Consider the following 22,058-nt stretch of genomic DNA (forward strand, 5'->3'; position numbering starts at 1 on the left):
TCAGTCTTTTGCTTTGCACTCACCTGAAGATATACTCCCAGGCTGCAGTCTTTTATGTAAGCAGTTATGTTGGAATATCGCTAAAATATATATAATATTATAAATATAAATATATATATTACCAGGAATTACTCCCTGTGATTGTAAAAAGATGGATTTACTCTTACACATCTTTCCAGTTTTACTAGTACAATCAACTACACCTAGTCAAACAGAGCACAAGGAACATTGGGTCATTTTGATATAATGAAGGCTGTGAACCCACGTTACACTATCGCCTGGACCTCTGCAAAGAAATGGGTGCAGGGAGAGAAGAGAAAAAACTGCCTTCCCAAATAGTTCATTTAATTAAACAAAGCTATTTCCCTCATAATTACACTTTTCAGTAGGATATACCTGTTATAGCATTTTGTTTGGATCCAGGTTTGGCATGAATAGCAATAGTGACAGAACCACTTTTGTCTGTTACAACTGGACCTGAAGGAACAGGAGGTTTTACTGAGTCCTTACACTTTTCTTTTCCCTAAACAAAAACAAAAACACCCAGCAGCTGTTAAGTGACATTACAAACTTGAAATCTAGCCAACCAAGGCAGAGATTATAACTAGTCTCAGCCACTCCTCCTGCTTCCGGGTCTCCCCTCCGCTCCCAAGGGATGACAGCGGTTTTAGAATCCCGGTTTTCCCCTCCTGGTGCTGTGTGACCGACCCAACCACCGGGGCTCGGGGGGCAGCTCCGCATGGCGCCGGCCCAGACACACGAAGCCGCCCGGCGAAGGCCCGGACTAGCAGACGGCGCGAATAGGAAAGGCCGTTTCCCTCGTGCCCCTCTGCGGCGCAGGAACCCAGAGCGCTGCGGTAGCTTAGTGGCACCGCGCCAGGGCCCGCTGACCCAGCAACGGCCGGTACGAGCTGGACGGACCCAGACCTACCGCCCGGCTTACATGGGCTTCAGCCCAGCCCCCCCCCGAGCAGCCCGGCTCAGGCAAGGAGCGCTCTCCCCTCCCCCACGTGCTCCGCGGAGCGAGCGGCCCTGGCCCCAGTGACTGACCCTGCGTGGCATGGCCCCGCCCCAGCTCCGCACGCTGGCACTGACAGAACCCTGCCCCCAGCCGCCGCGCCGACGGAAGCCGGCCAGGGCCACCAGCATCACACAGACCGAACCGTGGGAGGCTCCGACCCGCACTTCCGGCAACACCGGTACACCCCTCCCCGCGGGGCCCGCAGGGAAACCCCCTTCGGCTTCCCAGTTCCGGGGCCAGCAGAGTGCTGCGCACGCGCAGATTGAACTGGCCCGAATCCAGGCGGCGGGCAGGGAAGCTGCGTGGCTGGTCCGACGCGCGCGGGGCAGAGGCGCCAGCCAGGCGTCCTCGCGCTTGGTCTGGCCTCGACCTTCGCGGCAGGCTGCAAGCCCCGCCCCCCCCCGCAGTCACGTGCGCGCTCAGCCCCATCGCGCGTACGGCATCCGCCAGCCCCTGGCTTGGGGCGCGCTCCCGTTCTGCAGCGAGGGGGCCAGCTCCGCGCACGGCGGGGGGCCGAGGCAAGGATCAGCTGGACCGCTCAGCCCGTGCTGTTCCGAGCAGGGCCCGGTCCCACCGTCTCACCCCCTGCACAGCACGCCGCGCCTGAAGGGCCGATGCGCCTGCCTCGTGCAGGGCACAGGTGAGGCCTTCCCCTGCCTTACATGAATGCGGGGTCTATGCCCTTTGAAGTGGGACTAGAAGGGGTGGCTTTTCTGGACTGGATGGAAAGGGGAAATACGCCGCCCCGCCCTGCCCTGCCCCAAAACTGGCGAGAGGAAGGCAACGTTGAGCGGTGCTCTTCCACTCTTCTAAAAAACGTACAGAGGCCTGTTACCCTGAACAGCAATAGGAACAAACAAACAAGCAGGGAGCTCCGGCGGGAGAGCCCTAGGTTTCTGCCCCAAACCTGGGGATCTGGCTGTGCTTCTTTTCAATATCACAGTACAACTAACTGCCCACACCTATAGTTTGGAGTCAAGGCGTGGCCCCTGCATTCAAAATCTCCTGTAAATAGGGTAGCTCTAGCCGTGCATGCTCTGGTGGATCCTGGCTAGATAAACCACTCTCTTAACCTTTATCCAGCGCTAGTTACTTTCTTGTAACCACTCTTTATACAGAATTTTCCCTCTTAACCCCCCTTACTGAAAGTTAAAAATAATTACAGGGATAGCCCCTCTGTTATTGTATCAGCATTATTTAGAAATAATTACATGGAATAGCCAGTACCCAGGGGCACTTACAAACCATAAGTAAAATACCACGGGGCAGCAGCTGCTACAACAATGCTTTGTCCTTTTTAAAAAAAATATGTTTACTATAGCCCTGAGATTCCCTAGTCCAGTGTTCGTTATGTCCTTGCAAAACTGGTAGCTAGTGGAGTAGCCTACTCCTTATTACAGTCTTATCTAGAATCCCCACTCAAGGATCAGGGCCCCATTCCACAATGGACAATAAAGACATGAAGTAAAGAGAGTTCCTACTAGAAAAAGTTCTCCCTCATAAACTGCTATGGGGTAGAGAGAACACATTCAAATTTTGCACAGAAAACAAAAGTCACACTTTGAAACCTAAATAATCTGAAAGAGGATGAAGTAGTAGGAAATGGTGTGCAGAATGCACTGGTGGTCTGTGGAAATGTTCATGACTATATGACCAAGCTATTAAGATAGTTAATACATAACTTCATATAGCTGTTGGACTGTGTTAATGTATTGGTGCAGTTTAATGTGAAGGCAAACCCAAATCCTAGAAAAAGGAACAGCAAAACAAACACTCGTCTCAGTTATTTTATCTGAAAAGTATGAAAAGGCAACAGCCACGTTCCACAGCCAAGAGCAGAAAAGGACTTAATATAGTTAAAAGGACACAAAGAACCAGGTTAAACAGAATTTACTAAAACTTGAACAAAAATTATCTTTAACTTAAACAGATGGATTTTAGATTTAATCCTTTTCTGCTTGCTGTGTACCTTTGGCTGAATAAACAATGCATTTGATTTGAAGAAACGAACTGGTTTTGAGTCACTTTACTCAGCCACTGGTCACAGAGGGAAAGTTTCTTGTAGGTGCTAAATACACAGTCAGACCTGTCAAATGATCACTGTTGGAAGATAGTCTATGAGTGACTAAATAAGGGACAAGGGGAAGGGAGTGAAACTTATCACTAAAGGGTGCAATTGAAAAAAGACTGCCAAGGGAAAAAGTGTAAACATTTTTCAGAGAAGCTGATTGTTAGGTGGTAAGATATTGGGAATGACAGTTGTGCACAGGTAGTAGTCACAGTAAGTTAATAGAGGAAGGAGGTGGGGCACAGCCAACTCATGAAGGAACTCAAATGTAAACAAGCTGTTGGACAAAAGAAGACAGTGGAACGGGGAAGGTGACAGTCACAGCCAGAAAGGCAGCAGAAGCATTCTAAATAGACCTGAGGGGGGGCAAGATTACAGTAACAAGGACAGAAAGGAAGAGGCAGCTACAGAAGTGAAGACATGAGATAAGCCATGGTGTACAGTATAATACATACAAAGTTCTTTGGCTGGCAGGAGTTTGCTATACTTAATACTGCTGAAGTGGCTGTGCACTAGTTTACCCATTTGTAAAACTGGTGTATAGCATCTGACACAAAGGCAGAATGAGGCTGAATTACTTAACATTTCTAAAGCACTTTATCAGATGAAAGACACTTTGAAAGTGCACCAAAGCCTGCTGCCCACCCCAAAAACTACCTCATACCAAATGAGCACAGGTGAAAAACAGATTTTAATTACCAGGTAGCAGAAATCATTGGCTTAAATGTGTTTTAACTTTCTGCTGTAATGCCTATATGATGCAGGTATTAAGTTATATTATTCACAGAAGAACCATTACAAAAACCACACGCACTTACTAACAACTCTCAACAAATCATTCAGCAGATCATCATCAACAGTTTTTATCCTACTCACCAGCTAAGCCTTGAGGATTTGGAAAGAATAAAAGGAAACCTGACTCCCTCCACACCAAAGCCTTCCTCTAGAATACCCAAGCACAACTTTGCTATTGCATTCCACATGCATGGTCATTTAACTCACAAAATAGATGCAAGTGGATTTGTCAAAGTTCGCACAAAGATACTCAGATGTGATAACTAAGAGGTATTTAGTATTGCAAAGTAGCAGACCATGACAAGGATTAGAATAAAGGTATGAGAAACAGCGCTTGTGACTGGCATACATTGATTTATTTTTAATTCAATAGTTAACCCTCAATTTTGCATTAACTTTTAAGGGTTTATTTTCTTTGTTTTTGCTATCTTCAGTTAGGAACCACAAGAAGATGCATACACTTAAGAGTTGGGGCAATAGAACAAAGAATACTGAAAACTTTAGTAACCCGCTTTACAAGATGTTTTGGTCAGGTTTTTTAAGCTAACTAGTGACTTTCATATGAGAAATGACACATTAGCTCTTATATTTAATTTCAGTGCCAAATAATGTACTTAAGTAATTAATCACTTACCAGACAGGAAAATAATCTAGTAGCTGAACTATTTCTATCAGAGAAATAGGTATTGAAAAAAATACATTTTTTAAGTGGTTACTGTCAGCATGATAGAACTAGATGAGATTTCTTAGCGCTTCTCAGCGATTCATCTTTCAATAGCTTATTACATTTCAAAGTAGGCTAATGCTGATATTCATCATATGATTCTACTCCAGATACATTTTCTCCAGTCCTCAAGTGTACATATTAATAACTTATCTTTGCAAATAATAAGAGTGGATAAGAGTAACACTAAGGAGAACGGGAATTTCCAACCTGATAATTAGGCTTCTGTGAGTTCTTCTATACCAGCGTAACATTTTTCCATTCAGCAGCTGGAGAAGGAAACCCCACTTTTGTTAAATGTCCCTGCCTCTACATAGCAGGCTAGCTGCTTGCACGTTACCAATTATATTCACCACTGCTAAAAATATTAAGATTTAAAGGACAATTAAAAGGAGATCTACTAGACACAAACAGTTTTCCATACCCCAACATAAGAAGTCTGAAAGAAAATTGATGTGATCCATTCTTATTACTCACCACCAAACTAAAGAACTACCAGGCCAATACCAGCTCCTTGGCTCATCAGAGCTTTGTAGTAATGATCAAGGACTGAATATAGTAAGTCTCAGCTCAGGTGTATTTATCAGTACACGAATTATTTTTTAAAAAGACAGTATAGTTTGAAAGCAACTGTAGAATGCTCTCCCCAGCTCTAGCTGTAAGGCCTGTAAATACAAGTTAGACCAAAAGAGAATTCAAGAGCACAAAGGTAACAGAAGTGATGGTTTACACAGTTACTGTTGCATTTCTCTTCATCTAACATATATTGGCTAAGGCAGCAAAAACTGTTTACTACTATACTGTATGTCACAGGACTTCAGTGACTTCAAATATCTATATCTAGACATATGGCACTAGGAACAGCAATCTAAAGGAAGTTTTTCTTTTAAGTTCAACTGACATGCGTTTCACTTAACCACAAAAAAAAGCTTATTTAAACTAAAGAATTGCAGATGTTTTTTGAAGAGGTTTTTTTTACACTACATAGTTTAATTGAAGTCCTCTTACATTGCTATTAATGCCATTTCAACTTTAAAGCTGCTCTAATTCTACCTCAGTGGTTACTGTATTTTAAAAAAATTACAAGACTTATGTGCAAGCAAAAAATGGTACGGGATTTCACTCATTTTAAGCTTACTTTAAAATAAAGTCACTATATGATCTAATTACTCCTTATTTATCTGTTAAGATAACATTAGTGGCATTATAAATAAAGTCAAAAGTAAGTGTACACACTTTACCATACCTATGCTAGTAATGTAGAACATTAGGGAAACAGTCATTGCTTTCAACTACACACTAATTTCTTGTGGTATGGTTTTTAGGAGTGTACAGGATCCTGTGGCGTGAATGGGAATTTTCACACTTTTGCTGTTTAAACAACTGCAGAGACTGCTGCAGAGTATACTGACTGATCATCTATGTATGTTCATTGCACCTTTCAATTGGCTGCACTGCCTCATACTACTTGTAGATATTCTCTGGAACTAAATGCACAAAACAGATAAAATTAAATCAGATCAAGATTTTAGTGTTGGTTAATGCTTGAGCATCCAGGTCCTAGAATACTAATAGAAGTCTTGTATTCTCATATCTTCACATTATACATTTTTGCAGGCATATTTATATACAATAGTTATCACCATACCCACTTACACGCTCCAGTACATTACTATAAAATACACATTTCTGAATGAAATCAAGACCATTGAAGTATTGTACATTGCAGATCTCAGCTATAAGTATGTGCTATATTTCTTTAATACAATTCCAGATACTGTTTACAGTGTTAACCAGGTATTTCTTCATGGCTCATTTAAAATAAAAATAATAATAATAATAATAATAATAATTAATAAAAAAAATATAAATCCAGTTTTGTTGCTGTAATTTAAAAAAAAAAAGTTGTCATTTGAGTCCATAATGGTCATTGCAAGGGTATTTTAGAGGGAAATGCAAGTTTGGGACAAAGTAATATAGCTATTGCATTTTTAAAGAAAAATAATATACCAGAATTCCATAACAAACAAAGAGATCAAAGGAGAATTTCACCTTTGAAGACAACGTAAGGAGTCAGGAAGTAAATAAACCAACAAAACACAAGATAATGTTTAAAATATAGAGTACTTCTTACTTTCAAGGTTTTGTGAAGGAAAAAGGAACTACATCTGTTAACTTATTGATATCCTGCCAATAATCATGGAGAAAAATAGATTTTTCTGATACCTCCTATAAGAAATGTTCTAGTTTCATATTACACACGGAGATTTTAAATTCTATGAAATTACATAAATATATAAATTGCCACCAATAGCAAGTACTTTATGCCATTGTCAGTCTACATTGCTACTTGTATTATCTGAGATGAACTATCCTATGTAATTATGTATAAAATATTATTTCTGGTATTTGTCCATCTTCTATCGATGTACCATTGTTGTTACCGGGTGAACTAGAGAAAGAAAAGCAGGTTTTGCTTGCAGTGGGAGATTCGTGGATTACTTTCTTCAATCCTTTCGTACCATAATGGGAATCGGGACCCTAATATAAACAACAAAAGAAGTTAACTGAATTGGAGAAAATGTAGCTATTTAGAGATTTAATTTATATAAAGCTATTACCTAGATAGATAGAGAGAGAGATTGAATTACATGCTAGACCAATACAATTCAAGGTTCTCCAGAAGAACCACAGGAGTAAAGGAATGCTGGAGCTTGTTATAACCTTTGAAAGGAGAATTCAGACACCAGCTTGTCTGCTCTTCATCTGGCAACTAATATGCCAGAATGTTTTTACTGTGTAAGCCTGTACTAATCTTTAAAGCATTTGAAACTTCTGATATACAGATTTGCGAAATTTCATATTTGATTTTTGGATAGAGAATTAAATTAGCTCCCCCAAAACACGAACTCTTAGTAATGGACAAAGCAGCCTATTACGTTTAATGGAGGACTGTTAGAAGAGATAATATGCATAACAGTTAAACCTAAGCTTAAGAAAATTTAAAACATTTTTGAAGTATATCATTGATTAGCAAGAAAGAATACACAGTTAACACAAAGGATAGTTTTGATGCAAATTTCCACTAATATCTATTACAAATGCACATTTCCACCTCTGCAAGTAAACTAATAGCTTCAAAATTGAATCCGGAAGTAACATTTTTAAACAATAAGTCACAAACCAACCAACCAACCAACCAAAAGATTTAAAAAAAAAAAAAAAAAAAAATAAGCACAGCACCCTGTAGGAGATTCTCACCTTTATTCCAGCCCCAGTACACCAAGTACAGAGTTGTGTAGAAATCCCAGGTCTGGCTTAGGGGAGAAATTCCCCAGTGCAGGCACTGAGAAAGACAGACACAGGCTGTCTTCCAAGAGCTCTCTTGCAAATCATGATGTAGGGGGCATGCCACAGATGGGCTGAGAGCAGGAGAGAGAGGAGCTGCAGTGCTGAGAATGTTGGTAGTGCAGCTGCCCATAGGCATAAGGTGATAGTTACACTGGGATCTGCTCTGGTTCCTGGATCATCTCAGCATTGGGAAGGCATAAAGCCACATCAGCTCCACCACCCCCTTGAAAGCCAACTCAAAAATCAGTCTAGTTTTGCTTTTGAAGTGCTTAAGAAAAAGAGAGAGTGAGAGACTTAGAGGATGTTTCCCTACCAGGTAACAGTTTAAAAGTTGGGTAAAATACTGGTTCCAAACAACTTTCCATTATGGTCATTTCTACACTCTTACTCTTAAGCATGCTTACTTTGAGTGTTGCACAAGCTGTGTAGGAGATCGTTGGCAAAATTTCTATAGGTTCTTTGAACATAACTCTGAATGTATTAGCAGTTCCATCACAACTAAATCCAGTATCATTTTGTCCCAGTGTCTGATTTTTTTCATATTCAATTATCTGCATATAAAATAGAGAGAGAGAAATATATTAGAAAATATAGAAGTGTCTTTTTAACCCGTTAATTAGTTTACAATTTTGAAGAAAATGCTAGTCACAAAAAAAACCAACCAAGCATCACCATACGTAAGTGTCACATTCTGGGGTACAATTCAGACCAGTGAAGGGTTTTGTCGCTGCCTGTAACCCAGGTGCCTCACAAATGCTTTGCTGCTGTAGTTCCCCACCTGGGCTGCTCACAATCAGCCTACCAGCATGCAGGTCACACCCTCAGTGTCTGTGTATAGCTGCAGCCCTGGTCCAGCAGCTCTGACCCCAGCAGCTTGCCAGCAAAATGCCAGTCACACACTGGCTTCCACCAGCCTTGGTTACTACCGGTAGGATGACCCCAACAAACTCCCAAGTCTCAGATTTTCCTCAAAATGTGTGTTCTGTAACGTCCAGCCCTTTCCTGGACAATTCAGATATTAAGGTTTGTTGCTCCTGTAAGGAGTTAAAATAACAAAACTGTTGAATATTAACTGGAGTTATCAAACAGTTCAGTTTAAACACAGCCTTGGAATAAAACAAAAAAAACAAGATAGGATTTTAAGTGAATTCAAGTATAAGTGATAAAGTCAGAAATGGTTATAAGCAAATAAAAATGAAAACGTGTTTAAAGGCCTAAAACTTAATCTAGCAAGTTTGGTTCAAGGCTTTTGTTCAAGATGGCCTTTCTCACTCACTAGTTTGCAGCATGATGGTAACTGACCCTTTCCTCGGTCACGTTCTCTCCTAGTGATTTCTTTGTCGTCTTAGGTGAAAGAGAGAACTTTGGGTTTTCTGTCCCTTTCTTTTATAGTCCAGTTTTATAGAATGTTGGAAGTAGATTCTTCTGAAGGTTATCATTCAGAGTAAAGTTTATCCAAGCAGGAAGGAAGGCGACATGGAGTTTGATGGTGAAGGAGGCTCCATGCTTTCTTCCCCCATATTTTTTTTTTTCTCTGAAATGCAAATTTTTCTGTTTCCTGCCACCTCTTCCCCCTGCTGTCAAGGACCCTGTTTGCTACTTGTATGTAAACACACATTCCTTAGTTTACGATAGGCCTATTTAACAACTTTGGCCTAGGCAAGGCTGTCTGGTTTTGAACATGTGCTAATATAATCATATGGGGGAATTCATAACTTTACATAAACTGTTAACTACATAAATTTCACCATGATATTATTGACCAGCGAGTTATTCGTTTTCCCATGGTACCTCACAAAGCACATTTTGTATGAAGATTATTACAATGGTGTGTCAGGTGTGAATACAAGGGTGCTTTCAGTCACAATAGGACTACTTACATTAGAATAAGCATTACAGATAACAGTTCCCTGTTCCATACAATTTAACAAAGAGTAGTACATCCTCAGTAGGGGAAGGCGTGTACCATCTGCTAGTGACAGAATTAACATCTGGAATTTTAGTGAATGGGAATTCACCCCATCATGCGCTGGGAGCAAGAAGCAGGAGTGTCGATCTATTACAAAAAAATACCTCCGGGAGAAATACTAAGATTTAAGTAAACCTATACTGTTATCCAAGACACCTTTAAAGAATAAATAACTTCATAAACAAACAGGGGCTCACGGAAAGATCTACAAAACACTGCATTCTTCTAAGAATGTAGCAACACCCCTTAGTACTTTAGGACTACAAAATTCTGGTTTGTTTTATGAGATTTAATCTCATTTTAGAGATTATACTCTAACTACAGATTCTATTAATCTCCCAGTTCCTGTGTTAATTTTAAGGGGAGAATAGAAATAGCTTGCTAAAAATAAGAAAGTAGGACTTAGAAGTTTAACTTTCTATCTCAGTCACACCCAAGGGACAAACAATAGAATCATATTGTTGAAGTCAATTCATTTTTATATGTAAATTTGTCATGATCTATTTGGACTGAGTAATTGCTCCATCCTTAATCAAATTAATAGTAAGCCTTATTGTTTCTTGTAACAAATGTAGTTTCTACTCAACTGTTTAGTTAAAAATATACTATACCTGTATATTGACTTGATAATCTGTGGGTCCATGAATAGATCCATACAATCCAAATCCCACTATGGAAATTCTTCTATTAACTGTGAACCTGACACGGGAGAAAGGCAAGTTATAAATATCACATTTCAACAATAGTCACACGGGCCTGACCTTGCTCCCACTCAAGTTAGTGGAAAGACTCCCATTGATTTAAATGGTGCTTGATCAAGCTCAGGATATAATACTAGAAACACTATTTAATAAAGCAAACCAGGCTTACTGTAAAATGAAGTTTTATTAAAGAGATGGCATCCTAAGACCTCAGTTTTACAACTAAAGGCCCCAATATTCCACAAGGATCATTCTGAAAGACTCAGTATACTAAATAACAAAAATACCTCTATTTTGATCAGCTCTGAAAGGAAACATTTTAACGGTTCCAATTTTAAATGTAGCAATACATGTTATCATTAATAAGCTCTACTCTAGAATCTGCCTAAACTATTTTTCAAGAATTTCCCTTTATTCTCTTATTTTAAATGCTTTTATCTATGCATGTGCGCACAGTCTACTTTTTAAAATAGTCAGTGCAAATGTTATAGCCATGCTGAATCAGTAGGTTACTGCTTTTAATACTACAAAGCAGCATTTGAGTCACATGTTTTCTTCTCCTTGGACAACTCATGACCAATACCTGATTCGGTCACTTGTTCCGCTGTACCCCCAACGGCTCTCCACTTGCTGGAACCTGTTTATGCTGCATTCTTTTCCTCTGAGGCAGCATCTAGGTCGGTCAATATAATCAACTCTAGGTTTAGGATTGACAGTAAAATGCAAAAAGAGATTTACCACTTCCCGATCTGACAAAATTCCAGACTGAGCAGGACCTAGGAATAGAAGAAGCATGTTTCTGAGAATATCATATGCTTTAAAATTTTAATTCTGAATTGTTATATTTAAATAAACAGTGCAAAGTCCACCATGATTTGTCTCTGACCAGAACAACTTTTGCAAGATGGACTGTTTTGATAGGAAGGAGTGAAATGCATTTGTTACTAACAGGGTAGTTGTGAAGGTTTGTAAAATTAGTCCCTTATTAGCACAGTGTGTTTCTCTGAATTACATTAACATATTAGTAAGATGAAGTAACCCACATTACCTGCTGCAAACTCTTCAATAGTCATTAGTGGAAAACGGATTAGAGATAGAGCTTTTCCAAGCACTTTCTGTTTGTTTCCTGATGTCACAGGCAATTGCTGTCTTTGACACTCTGCTTCTGCCCATCGAACAACAGCTCCAAAGAGTCTACTTTCTCGAATACTAAGTGTGTCTCTTTCTAATACTGCACACAGTGTGTCTAAAAAAACAAAAAACAAAAACAAGTTTAGTTCAGTTTTCTCCTTTCATAGCAATTTCTGTCTTTACATATGTTAAGTCATCTTAAAGATGTTTTTAAATTATACAACTTCAGTTAAAAATAAAGTATTTGATTAAAAGCCCAAACTACTTTATAAATAATAGAAAACTGATTGACTATACATGTAAGATATCTGTTTAAGGACTAAAATAAATTTATTGCAAAAAAACCCACCACAGATAAGACAGTTCTGTCTTACGTGTAAATCAGTCTTCTGGAACAGTGTACAGCATCCAATCCAACACGTTTTGTCCTGCCCGCCTCCTTCTATAAAGCAGCATATGAATTTTCTTCTTGATTCCTAAGACTAGGACTATATAGATATAGATATATAGTGCTCATGTCCCAAAGAGTATTTCCAAAGCTAGAGCAAGATCAAGAAAGGAAGTGATCAAGCAGATTGGTGAATGTACAACTATGGGAAAGCCAAATTACTCATAATATAAAATTGTCCTCATTTGAGTGTCCATCTGCCAATCTGGATCAATTATTGAAATGCAACAACCAGCAGAATGCACAAAAAGAAAAAAGTGACCTTTTAAACAGATAAACATATAGCATCCAAAAAATTAAAAGCAGTACTAAGTGTTCCAAATTCTTTTTATATACATATCTCAGATTTTAGTGAAGATCACTGAGACATTTAACTCATGGCTTTGCAGACCTCTCCACATGAAAGTCTGTTGTTCTTCATACAGGACCTATTAAAATAGGCACAAATCTATGTCAGGAATCTTGCCAATACTAGAAAAAGCTTCTCTGATTGCCATCTAACACGTGACCATAGATAACTTGTCCTTTTTTTGGTAAACTCTGTAAATGAGACCACATCCAATTCCCTAAAGAAAACTGTTCGTGTGGAAAAGGAAAACTGGAAAAAAGAAAAAGGAAAACAGAAAACTGTTCCTGTGTCACTTCTGACATCCAGAGAATGTAGTTGCATCTACTTAGACTGGAAGATGTCCTGATTTAGGTGGAAAGGCAGTTATTTATAGTTATTTATACCACAGTGGCACCTTATAATGGGCCAGGCCCCCATTGTGCTAGGCACTGTACAAACACAGAACAGTTCCATAGAGAATTTCAAGAAACATTTTCCTATAGTCTTGGTATGATTTAAAGATTTACATGAACCTAGCCCCACCAAAAATAGCAGCAGTAGTTGAGATTCCAGAACTTAAAGATGACTAGAGATGTTCCCAACTGAGATTCTTCTAGTCTCGTCTACTAGTCACCCAAAGTAAGGATTTCACGATCCAATCAGGAAGGAAGGATTACCTGGAGAGGGACTCCTAGCGTTCACAGCTGAGCCCACAAAGACTTGAAGAGGGTGCAGAACAGATAACTGGACAATGTCTATACCTGAGAACATAAGACTGAATAGTTGAAGGCCCTGACAGTTATGTATATACTATGTAGGAGTTCCCAAAAAACTAGAATGATTCAAACAGCTCTGTCTAGAGAAGAGGATGAGAAAGATAATGATATGAAAACCAACTCCTGGTCAAGAAAGCCCTGCGGTAAAACAAGGGAGTTTTTTTCCCCTAAAGTAAGTTATGCAATGAATTTTACGATTTTTTTAAAGAAATTAAAAAAATTTTCTTCATTGTTTATCCAGCTTTGCACTTTATGAATAGGACCTGTGAATTTTTTCTAATAAACTGTTTGAAAGTTTACCCAGCTCTCCCCCCCGTTTATCAAAAAAGACATACCAGGTATGTAGAATTGATGTTTTGAACAAGATTTATTGGAGCTGTTTCTAATTGTTTGAACTTGAAAGAAATGTATTCAGATAGCGGAAAATCAGATTACCTTCCTCCTTAAGGGCTGTTACTACGATACCCTGAGTATGGAGAAAACATTATAGGTGCCAGATGGAAAGGATTGGGTAGAATCAAAGAAACTTGTGAAAAGTTGGAATGAGCACAAGCAAGCAGTTGCACAAATCCAAACACAAGCATTTAAGGAGAGGGTGGTGCAATTTTCTTTTTTTAAAATAAGGCCAGACTATCCATCCTCAATCTGAACTTTCTTCTTTGCATTCTAGCTGATTTTGAAACAAGTCTGGAACATAAGTTTCATCATGACTGTCTCTCAAACTGGATTGACAAAGCACCTGGATCCTGAGTGAATATAACTCATCTCTGGCCAGATCATGCCTGCACATGGGAGATTGTAGGCCACAAAGGGTATGTCTAAATCACAATCTATGCCCTGGCTTAGCAGAACTCGAGTCAGTAGACTCTGGCTTTGTTAACCTAGGGCTTGAGCATCTACACACTCATTTGTAACCCCAGGTTAAGCATTGTTGAACCCTGGGTCCAACCTGGGGCTCTAGCGTCTATGCTGCATTATGTGGGTTTGAGCCAGCCATCCATATCCCAGACTTCCTAGCAGGACAGGAAATATAAGGGCCGGGCCCTGCAGCTCAGTTGGGTTCAGACCAGGAAAGGAGCCCGATGTCCTTTCCAGGAAGCTGAACTACCTGTGGAGCCCATGGTTAGCTGCAGCAGATGATGATGACACTTCTGGGACCATGGCTTTCCTTTTTTCCAGGCTGGCTTAGGAGATGCGGGAAACCAGGAGAGGAAGCACAGAGTGAGCCGCTTGGCACAGATAAGGGGAACTGGGAACTAGGCCCCAGTCACTGCAGAAAACAACTCAAATCAGAAGCCAGTAGGAAGCAGCCAAGGAAAATGAGACTTTGGGTCTGTTGTGTTGCCAGGAGACAAGGCAGTGACCTCATGTTTCTGTGCTGGCCTCAAGATGCGATCACCGTTTGCTCCTAGGGTCCTGGGCTGGGACCCGGTGGAGTAGGGTGGGCCCAGATCTCCCTACCCCTGGCCCCACACTCAGGGCTGGGCAAGCACTAACCCCTAGGCCAAGGGGCCTGAGCCACTGCCCACTTGTTTGCTCAGCCTATGCCCAGAAGGCCTGAGTCCTTGTTTATTTAACAGTTTAGCCCCAAAGTAGGAGCCCCAAGCCACAGACTTCTTATTGTCCCAGCCCCCATCCTGGAGACTGGAGCTACCACATGCTTAGGGGCTCAGCTGCCAATCGGGATGATTGGTTGCCCCACTTAAGTATGAACACCAATTCCCCACCGCCAAAGGGGGTGCCCTGGAAGACATCCAAGGAACCTTACACCACCAAACATGATTGTCCAGGGAACAAAAAGTCAGTGTTTGGGATTGTGGAATACTTTTGACAGACTCCCAGAGCACTAGTCCAGGGGGGCTGCATCTACATTGCAATGCAATAAGGCTTGAACCCGGGGTCCAAGCTTGATTTAGGCTCCAACGCTCCACCCCCGTGGGGTCCAGGTCCCCCAGTAAGAGCCCTCAATTAGGGCAATTTGCATGTTGATGGACAGATGTTATGTTTTAGCCTGAGTTCGAACCAGGAGCTTACATTGCAATTAGATGTATTTAAAATGTAGGACAGAGAAAGAGAGGAAACCCAGTAGTTGAAAGTTAGCAAATTTTCAGCAGTAGTAAGTCTGAGAAAGCATGCAGCTGCACTAGCTGCAAAGGCAGGATTGTATTTATACAACACTCAAAGGCATGCTGTGTGCTTTACAGACAGAAAAGAGGAAAGGTTCCTGTCCCAGAGAGTCTGCATGCTAAACAGACAACATATAAACTACGGACAGCAGGATAAAAAGATGCAAACAAGAGTGTTATATTCTTATCACTTATTTTCTTGTTTATAATTTATCCCTTAGTTTTATATGCATGTGTAACCTGAATCAACTTGAACCTCATTTATTCACTGTTTAATCCTTTTCTTAATTCCTCATCATCTATTCTCGCATCCCAAGAAAAATACACGAGTTAACCTTAGTATAGAGTCCCCTTTGTTTCTTCCTTCCCTGGCCTCTCACAAAATAAGCTTTAGTCTCATCTTTTTCTTGTGTACCTCATACACCATGGTTATTTCCTCTCCCTTGCCTCTACCCAGGCACTCTTCTTAACACTTTGCTGAGGTTGGTTGTGATAAAGTCAATGGGGTCAGGTAATGTACTGCTTCTCCTGCCAATAGTCTGTTCCCTCCTGGGAGTCTAGGCTCAAGCCCATTCGTAGGCTGGAAGCTGACGTCAGTCTGAGCTATTTACAGTACTAAGTTTAGTCAAGAAGAATATACATATGCTGCTTTCCTAGCTGAAAGTAGGCAGGACCAGCCCAGTAGTTGAGCAGGATTGGCAAATGGACACTCGAAGTAATTTAACCATAATGCTTCAACTAAAACTGAACATGCAGCAAAGGTATTTAGAAAACCAATTTCTCTTTTTTTGCCATATTGGCAGCAATTTTTTGGTAAATCCAATGATAGGTAGTACTAAGTCACTGTAGTAACCTAAAGCAAAATTAGAGACAGCACTATAAATATGGCATATATAGTTAAACAGGACCAAACCAGATAAAAATCTGGACTGTTTTCAAGTCAACAGATACTCAAGCTTTTTTAGTATTTTCCCACAGATTTAATCAGACATCACACAAAGTATTACTGTAACAGAAATGTATAGTCAAAATTCAGAAAAATTCTTCAAAGATACATGAAGATGCAAAAGTAGTAACATTCACAATAAGATAAAACTAATTTTTTATGCATTTTGCTCTTGTATTCAAACTTATGTTAGTCAATGTTTCTTCTGCAGTGATAGAAAAATGAGTGCACTACCGTGGCCAAAATAATACTGAACCACTAAAATTCCTACACTAATTAGACTATGTAGACTAGCATATACAAATGTTTGCTTCATCTTTCAAAATGGTATTGAGGTAAAATCCTTGTACGTTTAATAAAAGTTCTAACTAATTCTAGTCAATATGAGCATAGATTTTTAAACCAAAAATCTGATCCTAAATCTGTCAAGTTAAAACATCAGTTTCAACATTATGTGATACCTGTAAACCACTATGTAACAAGAGGGTCAGTTATTAAAAGGGTCAAGTTAAACAAGTCAATCAGGACTAATTTATTTGTTTAAATGGCTAAGCCTTTTAGCAGAGTGGTAGTTTTTATATATGGGAATCTTTTAGAGCCTATATATTGTACATGTTTCAGGGCAAGCTTTGACCAAAAGGTACACCGTTTAACAATGCAAATCAATACAATTCTTTTATGAAGTTGAAATTCATATTCTGGTAATAGAAGGCAACTTACCTATGTCAATATCAGTAAAACCTTCTGCACTTATTGCATCCATTGTACTTTTGTCTATAGTGTCAAGACAAAGACTAGCAAGCTGAGGTTCATCAAATAATCGAGCCTATAGAGATAATATATTGTTTACAGACAAATGGTATGACTCTGGTGTTGCAACCAACAGATTTATGAAGTAACCCAAACAAACAAGTGTTTACTCCAGAATAATGGATACATTCTATTTAGACAGCCTCAATTTACCTTTCAAGTATTCCTTGAGTTTGTGTCAAACAGCCTTTGAATGATGTACTTCATTAAGAGTTTTTGTATCGGATTTCTCCAATTCTCCTTCCTGAATATTATTATTACACTGCCAAAGATAAATCTCTATATTTGAAATTGCAAGTCAAAACTACAATATTGGATCAAAATAGACAATGTTCTCAAAGAGCCGCAGATTAACTCATTAAAATATTAATATTAATAGCACTGGAGAGAGAGAACAGACCTCATGTTTATGATGTTCCAATAACTATATAAAAATACATTTACTTACAAGGCCATTTTCCTTTATATTATTTCATACGCAAGAAGCTGAGTGACAAAGCTGCAATAAGATGGTTGCAAAAAGACTGATATGCTGCACAGATAGTTCTACCACAGACTAAACTACCTAGATATCTAACCTTGTGTAATTATTAGCTCTTTGGGGTGTGATTTATTAAGCAATATTTTCATAAACCAACATTTTATTCAGGTTACCTGGGTAAGAAGCATAAAGGCATTGTCTGCTCTAAGATGTTTAGTGAGAAATTCCACACAATGTGCTTCCAGGGCTGGGACTGCATACTTCTTGGCAGTGTAGAGAGTAGTCATAACTGTTTCAGGACCAATCTGAACTTCATCTGAATAAAGAAACCTGGAAATAATACACAAATACAGAAGGATAAAAGGGATATAACTGAGGGAGAGCTTAACATACCAACTAAATTTCAGAACATGATTAACAGCCTCTTTGTGTTGACACAACAAATTAAAGAAGTGCACTAAAAAAGTTTGGTACTAGTTAAGATGTGGCAGCATGTTAGCTTATGAAAAGCTAATGCCATTAGATCTGCATAAGAAGTGTAACACTCCCTAAAAACTAATCTTTCTGTACTGGTTTATTAGATATGTACAACCAGTGAAGAGCAGCTGAGCTGGCAGAATTACTTTTAGTTCATTAAATCGATCTGGTTCAATAGCAAAAACATCTTCAATTTGAGTATCAATGCCTCTAGTCCAGGGGTAGGCAACCTATGGCATGAGTGCCAAGGCAGCACGCGAGCTGATTTTCAGTGGCACTCACACTGCCCAGGTACTGGCCACCAGTCTGGGAGGGCTCTGCACTTTAATTTAATTTTAAATGAAACTTCTTAAAGATTTTAAAAACCTTATTTACTTTACATACAACAATAGTTTAGTTATATACTATAGGTTTCAGAGTAGCAGCCGTGTTAGTCTGTATTCGCAAAAAGAAAAGGAGTACTTGTGGCACCTTAGAGACTAACAAATTTATTAGAGCATAAGCCCATCCGATGAAGTGAGCTGTAGCTCACGAAAGCTTATGCTCTAATAAATTTGTTAGTCTCTAAGGTGCCACAAGTACTCCTTTTCTTTATATACTATAGACTTATAGAAAGACCTTCTAAAAACATTAAAATTTATTAATGTTAATATGGCACACAAAACCTTAAATTAGAGTGAATAAATGAAGACTCGGCACACCACTTCTGAAAGGTTGCTGACCCCTGCTCTAGTCCTATACCACTGCTCTCAATTCAAAGAAATTGCACACTATCCATCTAGCCATGAGGGGACACAAATCAAGGACTTCCACTGTGATAACATCTTAATTCCAAGTCAGCATTTTCCCTCTGCAGGGAACTAATATTTCAGCTAATGACCTTGAGTCTCTCTTTTTCTGACAGAGTCTACCACAAACTGAAACTCTGATCTGCCTCCATTGTTTTGAGAATGCAGGATAGGTTGGAGTTTTAATAGTAACAATGAATCAAGAGACAAAAAGGTATGCACCAAAGGCAGCAAAGCCAGCTTTCCTGAAAGCGGTTAGTTGATGAGACCAGACAGGAGTATTGATTCTAAGATACCAATCACTGGGGGTGGGAACTGTTTGTTTTTGAAAATCTACTCTTGACCTGAAGAAAGTATTTTCAAGTCTTTCACTACAGCATCTCTAATTTCCAGGAAAGTTAATCAGAAATGCTCTACTGGTTACAGAAATACACAAAAAAGATTTCTATTACAAGTTATTAAAAAACACAATAAATAAATAAATAAAATAAATAAAAAAACCAATATTGGTTTAAACATAATAAATAAGCGCATACTAACAGAGGCAGGAATTCCTAAGTCAAGAGGAAGGCTAGTCTATACTACAAGTGTTACAACAGTGCAGCTGCACCGACGCAGCCATGCCACTGTAGTGTGTCTGGTGAAGATGCTCTATGCCAACAGGAGAGAGCACCATCACGATAATAAAACCACCTCCCTGACAGGCGGTAGCAATGTCTACCACCAACATAGCGCTGTCCACACCGACACTTAGGTTGGTGTAATTTACATCACTCATGGGCTTGTCTTATTCACACCCTTGGGCAACATAAATTATACTGACATAACTTGTAGTGTAGACAAGCCCTAAGCCTCCTTTCTCCCTCTTGTTACTTTGGTTTCGTTAAATATCCATTATTTTACCTCAGGCACTATTCTGAGACTCCTGTAACAATGAGGCACAACAAGGTGCTAAACCTGGAACGTAAGCAGGTAACAATCCCCAGGCTTTGTCACAACCATAATAATCTAATCTCCTTGGTTAAAACCCAACATTTTGTCCCTCAACATATTCTTCAATGTACTTAAAAATATACAATGCTTTTCTGGTGCTTACTTTAATATAAAAAGTGTGAGAAAAAAGCGGATAGGTTCCTATATTGCAGAGGTGGGCCACATCTGGCCCGCAGGACCATCCTGTCCGGCCCTTGAGCTCCTGGCTGGGGAGGCTAGACCCCCGGCCCCTTCCCTGCAGTGCCCCCTCCCCCGCAGCCACACCACTGCGCGGGCACCGGGGCTGTGAGCTCCTGCCGCTCTGAGCGGCATGGTAAGGTGGCGGTGCGCACGCATGGCAGTGGGGGGTGTTGGGTAGTGGGTTTTGGGGGGCAGTCGGGACAGAGAGCGGTTGGATGGGGCGGAGGTTCTGGGGCGGTTGGGGACAGGGAATGGGGGGGTGGATGGGACTCCCGGGGGGCCTGTCAGGGGGTGGGGTGGTAAATAGGGGCTGGGGGGGCAATCGGGGTGGATAGGGGGCGGGGGCCAGAAAAAGTTTGCCTACCCCTACTATATTGTGTATACAAACCTGAAAGTCTTTGGGGCTTATGAAAAAGTAGTTGAGAAGTGTTGGCACTCAAGAAACTAACATAGCTGCTACTATGCTCTAGATCTGCAATCTGATAATTTCTTCATGAGTAAAAGGTGTTAAAGGGATCAACAGGTTACCTCATTTCCTATTGCTTTTAGGTCAACATGTAACAACTGCTCAAAATCCAGACTCTAACAGTAGGCAGCTATCTAGTAATATCATTTGACTAATAAACTTAAAAAAAAGACTGAAGAATTGATGGCCCCATATTATAGCCACAGAGTTAATGAAAAAATGGACAGCACATATCACAGCTAGTCCTTTCATGTCAGCTTATATGCTTTTAATAGGTACTAACAAAAGCATGATTTGAATTAGTCTGTAACATAGGCTGTGTAATAAAACTTCAGAGTTATTTCACAAGCACTGTAGATAGATACTTTTGTATCTATGATAAAGATTTAGCAAGCTAGTTGTCAGGAATGGTGGAGAGGAAGGGGATGATTGGAACAAACGGTTTGCTGTGCTGTGCAAAAGGGGAAGACAGCAGGGGCAAGGTAGCAACCTGGAATTTCCCCGTGTCATGGATATATTTCGTTACTGGGACTCAGGGCCCTCGGCTGGTACCCTTGTTGAGGGCTTATGTCAGAAGGAAAGGGAAACAAAGAACAGTTGAAAATGATTTTGGGAAACAGTTTGACTGATTTTGTACAGGAGCATGATAATGGTCTCTGGAAGCCTGAGCGCTTTACTGGTCCTGGAGCATTCCTGCAGCTTTGTAAGGAGATGGTAGATAACGAGAAAGATCAGTTAAAGGCAGAAATGGAGTTAAAGAAAGATAAAAAACTGAGAAAAACAAAGACATCCAGCCTGAAGGCTGAGTCAGACACCCTCTGTGCTCAGATAGTGGCACTGCAGAGGCTGGGGTATGACAGTGAGCAAGAGAGCAACAGGCTGGAGCAGGAACCGTCTGGATTGAAACAGCAGACAATGGAAAGTGATAAGAATATTTTAAACTACAAATTAAGCAGCTGATTTTTCAATTTAAAAATAAAAAATAGCTCATTTTGAAAACTCTCATAGGGTGTGGATTTTTTTAAATGACTGGAATATCAAGCTTATACAAAAGTTTTTAAACTAGCAGATTTAAATATACTGGCGTTAGTGAGCATTACTGTAACAGAAAACACATTTTGGTTTACTCATTTAGTACAGCTTCTATAAGCACATTCATTAAGTCATGGCTGGCTTGGGTGTATATTTTTTTAACTTTATTGCTTAGAGCTTTATCCACAACAGTTGGTACGGAAACACCCATTTTTTCATGTTCTCTGTCTATATATTTTCTCTCTACTGTATTTTTCACTGCATGCATCCGATAAAGTGGGTTTTAGCTCATGAAAGCTTATGCCCAAATAAATTTGTTAGTCTCTAAGGTGCCACAAGTACTTCTCGTTTGTTTTTGTTTTTTTAAAGAAGAGTGAGAGTTGCATATCAGCTTGGTAGGCTTGGGATGCTCTGAGAATATACTCCTAAGAATCAGCCACCAGAGGC

The 22,058-nt window shown here is 40.0% G+C and overlaps 2 protein-coding genes across 3 annotated transcripts in view; one reads left to right on the top strand and one right to left on the bottom strand.

Annotated features, from left to right (window-relative positions):
- The window catches only part of BTBD1 (BTB domain containing 1), a 35,644-nt gene that overhangs the window by 6,407 nt on the left and 7,179 nt on the right, over positions 1-22,058 (bottom strand). Inside the window, exons 2-8 of the mRNA XM_038419023.2 lie at positions 17,849-18,005; positions 17,105-17,210; positions 11,678-11,875; positions 11,213-11,405; positions 10,540-10,627; positions 8,364-8,510; positions 7,041-7,149 (exon numbers count right to left, since the gene is read on the bottom strand). Coding sequence (XP_038274951.2) covers positions 7,041-7,149; positions 8,364-8,510; positions 10,540-10,627; positions 11,213-11,405; positions 11,678-11,875; positions 17,105-17,210; positions 17,849-18,005 — 998 coding nt within the window. The remainder of the gene's footprint in view (positions 1-7,040; positions 7,150-8,363; positions 8,511-10,539; positions 10,628-11,212; positions 11,406-11,677; positions 11,876-17,104; positions 17,211-17,848; positions 18,006-22,058) is intronic.
- LOC122456222 lies at positions 684-18,781 on the top strand. 2 transcript variants are annotated; one of them, XR_006274967.1, is made up of 3 exons: positions 684-1,661; positions 13,983-18,562; positions 18,757-18,781. XR_006274967.1 is itself a non-coding variant. In XM_043494690.1 (2 exons), the coding sequence occupies exons 1-2, from the start codon at positions 1,061-1,063 to the stop codon at positions 14,060-14,062; spliced, it is 681 nt and encodes a 226-aa protein (XP_043350625.1). In that variant the 5' UTR covers positions 684-1,060; the 3' UTR covers positions 14,063-17,851. The 2 variants fall into 2 exon arrangements, 1 of the variants encoding a protein (XP_043350625.1); XM_043494690.1 differs by lacking the exon at positions 18,757-18,781 and having other exon boundaries at positions 13,983-17,851.

The sequence above is a fragment of the Dermochelys coriacea genome, chromosome 10 (genome assembly GCF_009764565.3).
Source record: "Dermochelys coriacea isolate rDerCor1 chromosome 10, rDerCor1.pri.v4, whole genome shotgun sequence".
Lineage (NCBI taxonomy): Eukaryota > Metazoa > Chordata > Testudines > Dermochelyidae > Dermochelys > Dermochelys coriacea.

What these genes read in the sequence shown, in the direction of transcription:
- LOC122456222 (XM_043494690.1), top strand. Translation starts at nt 1,061, where the DNA reads ATGGCCCCGCCCCAGCTCCGCACGCTGGCACTGACAGAACCCTGCCCC. An exon ending in CTGCCTCGTGCAGGGCACAG is followed by an intron (nt 1,662 to 13,982) that starts GTGAGGCCTTCC and finishes TTTGCATTCTAG; the next exon opens with CTGATTTTGAAACAAGTCTG.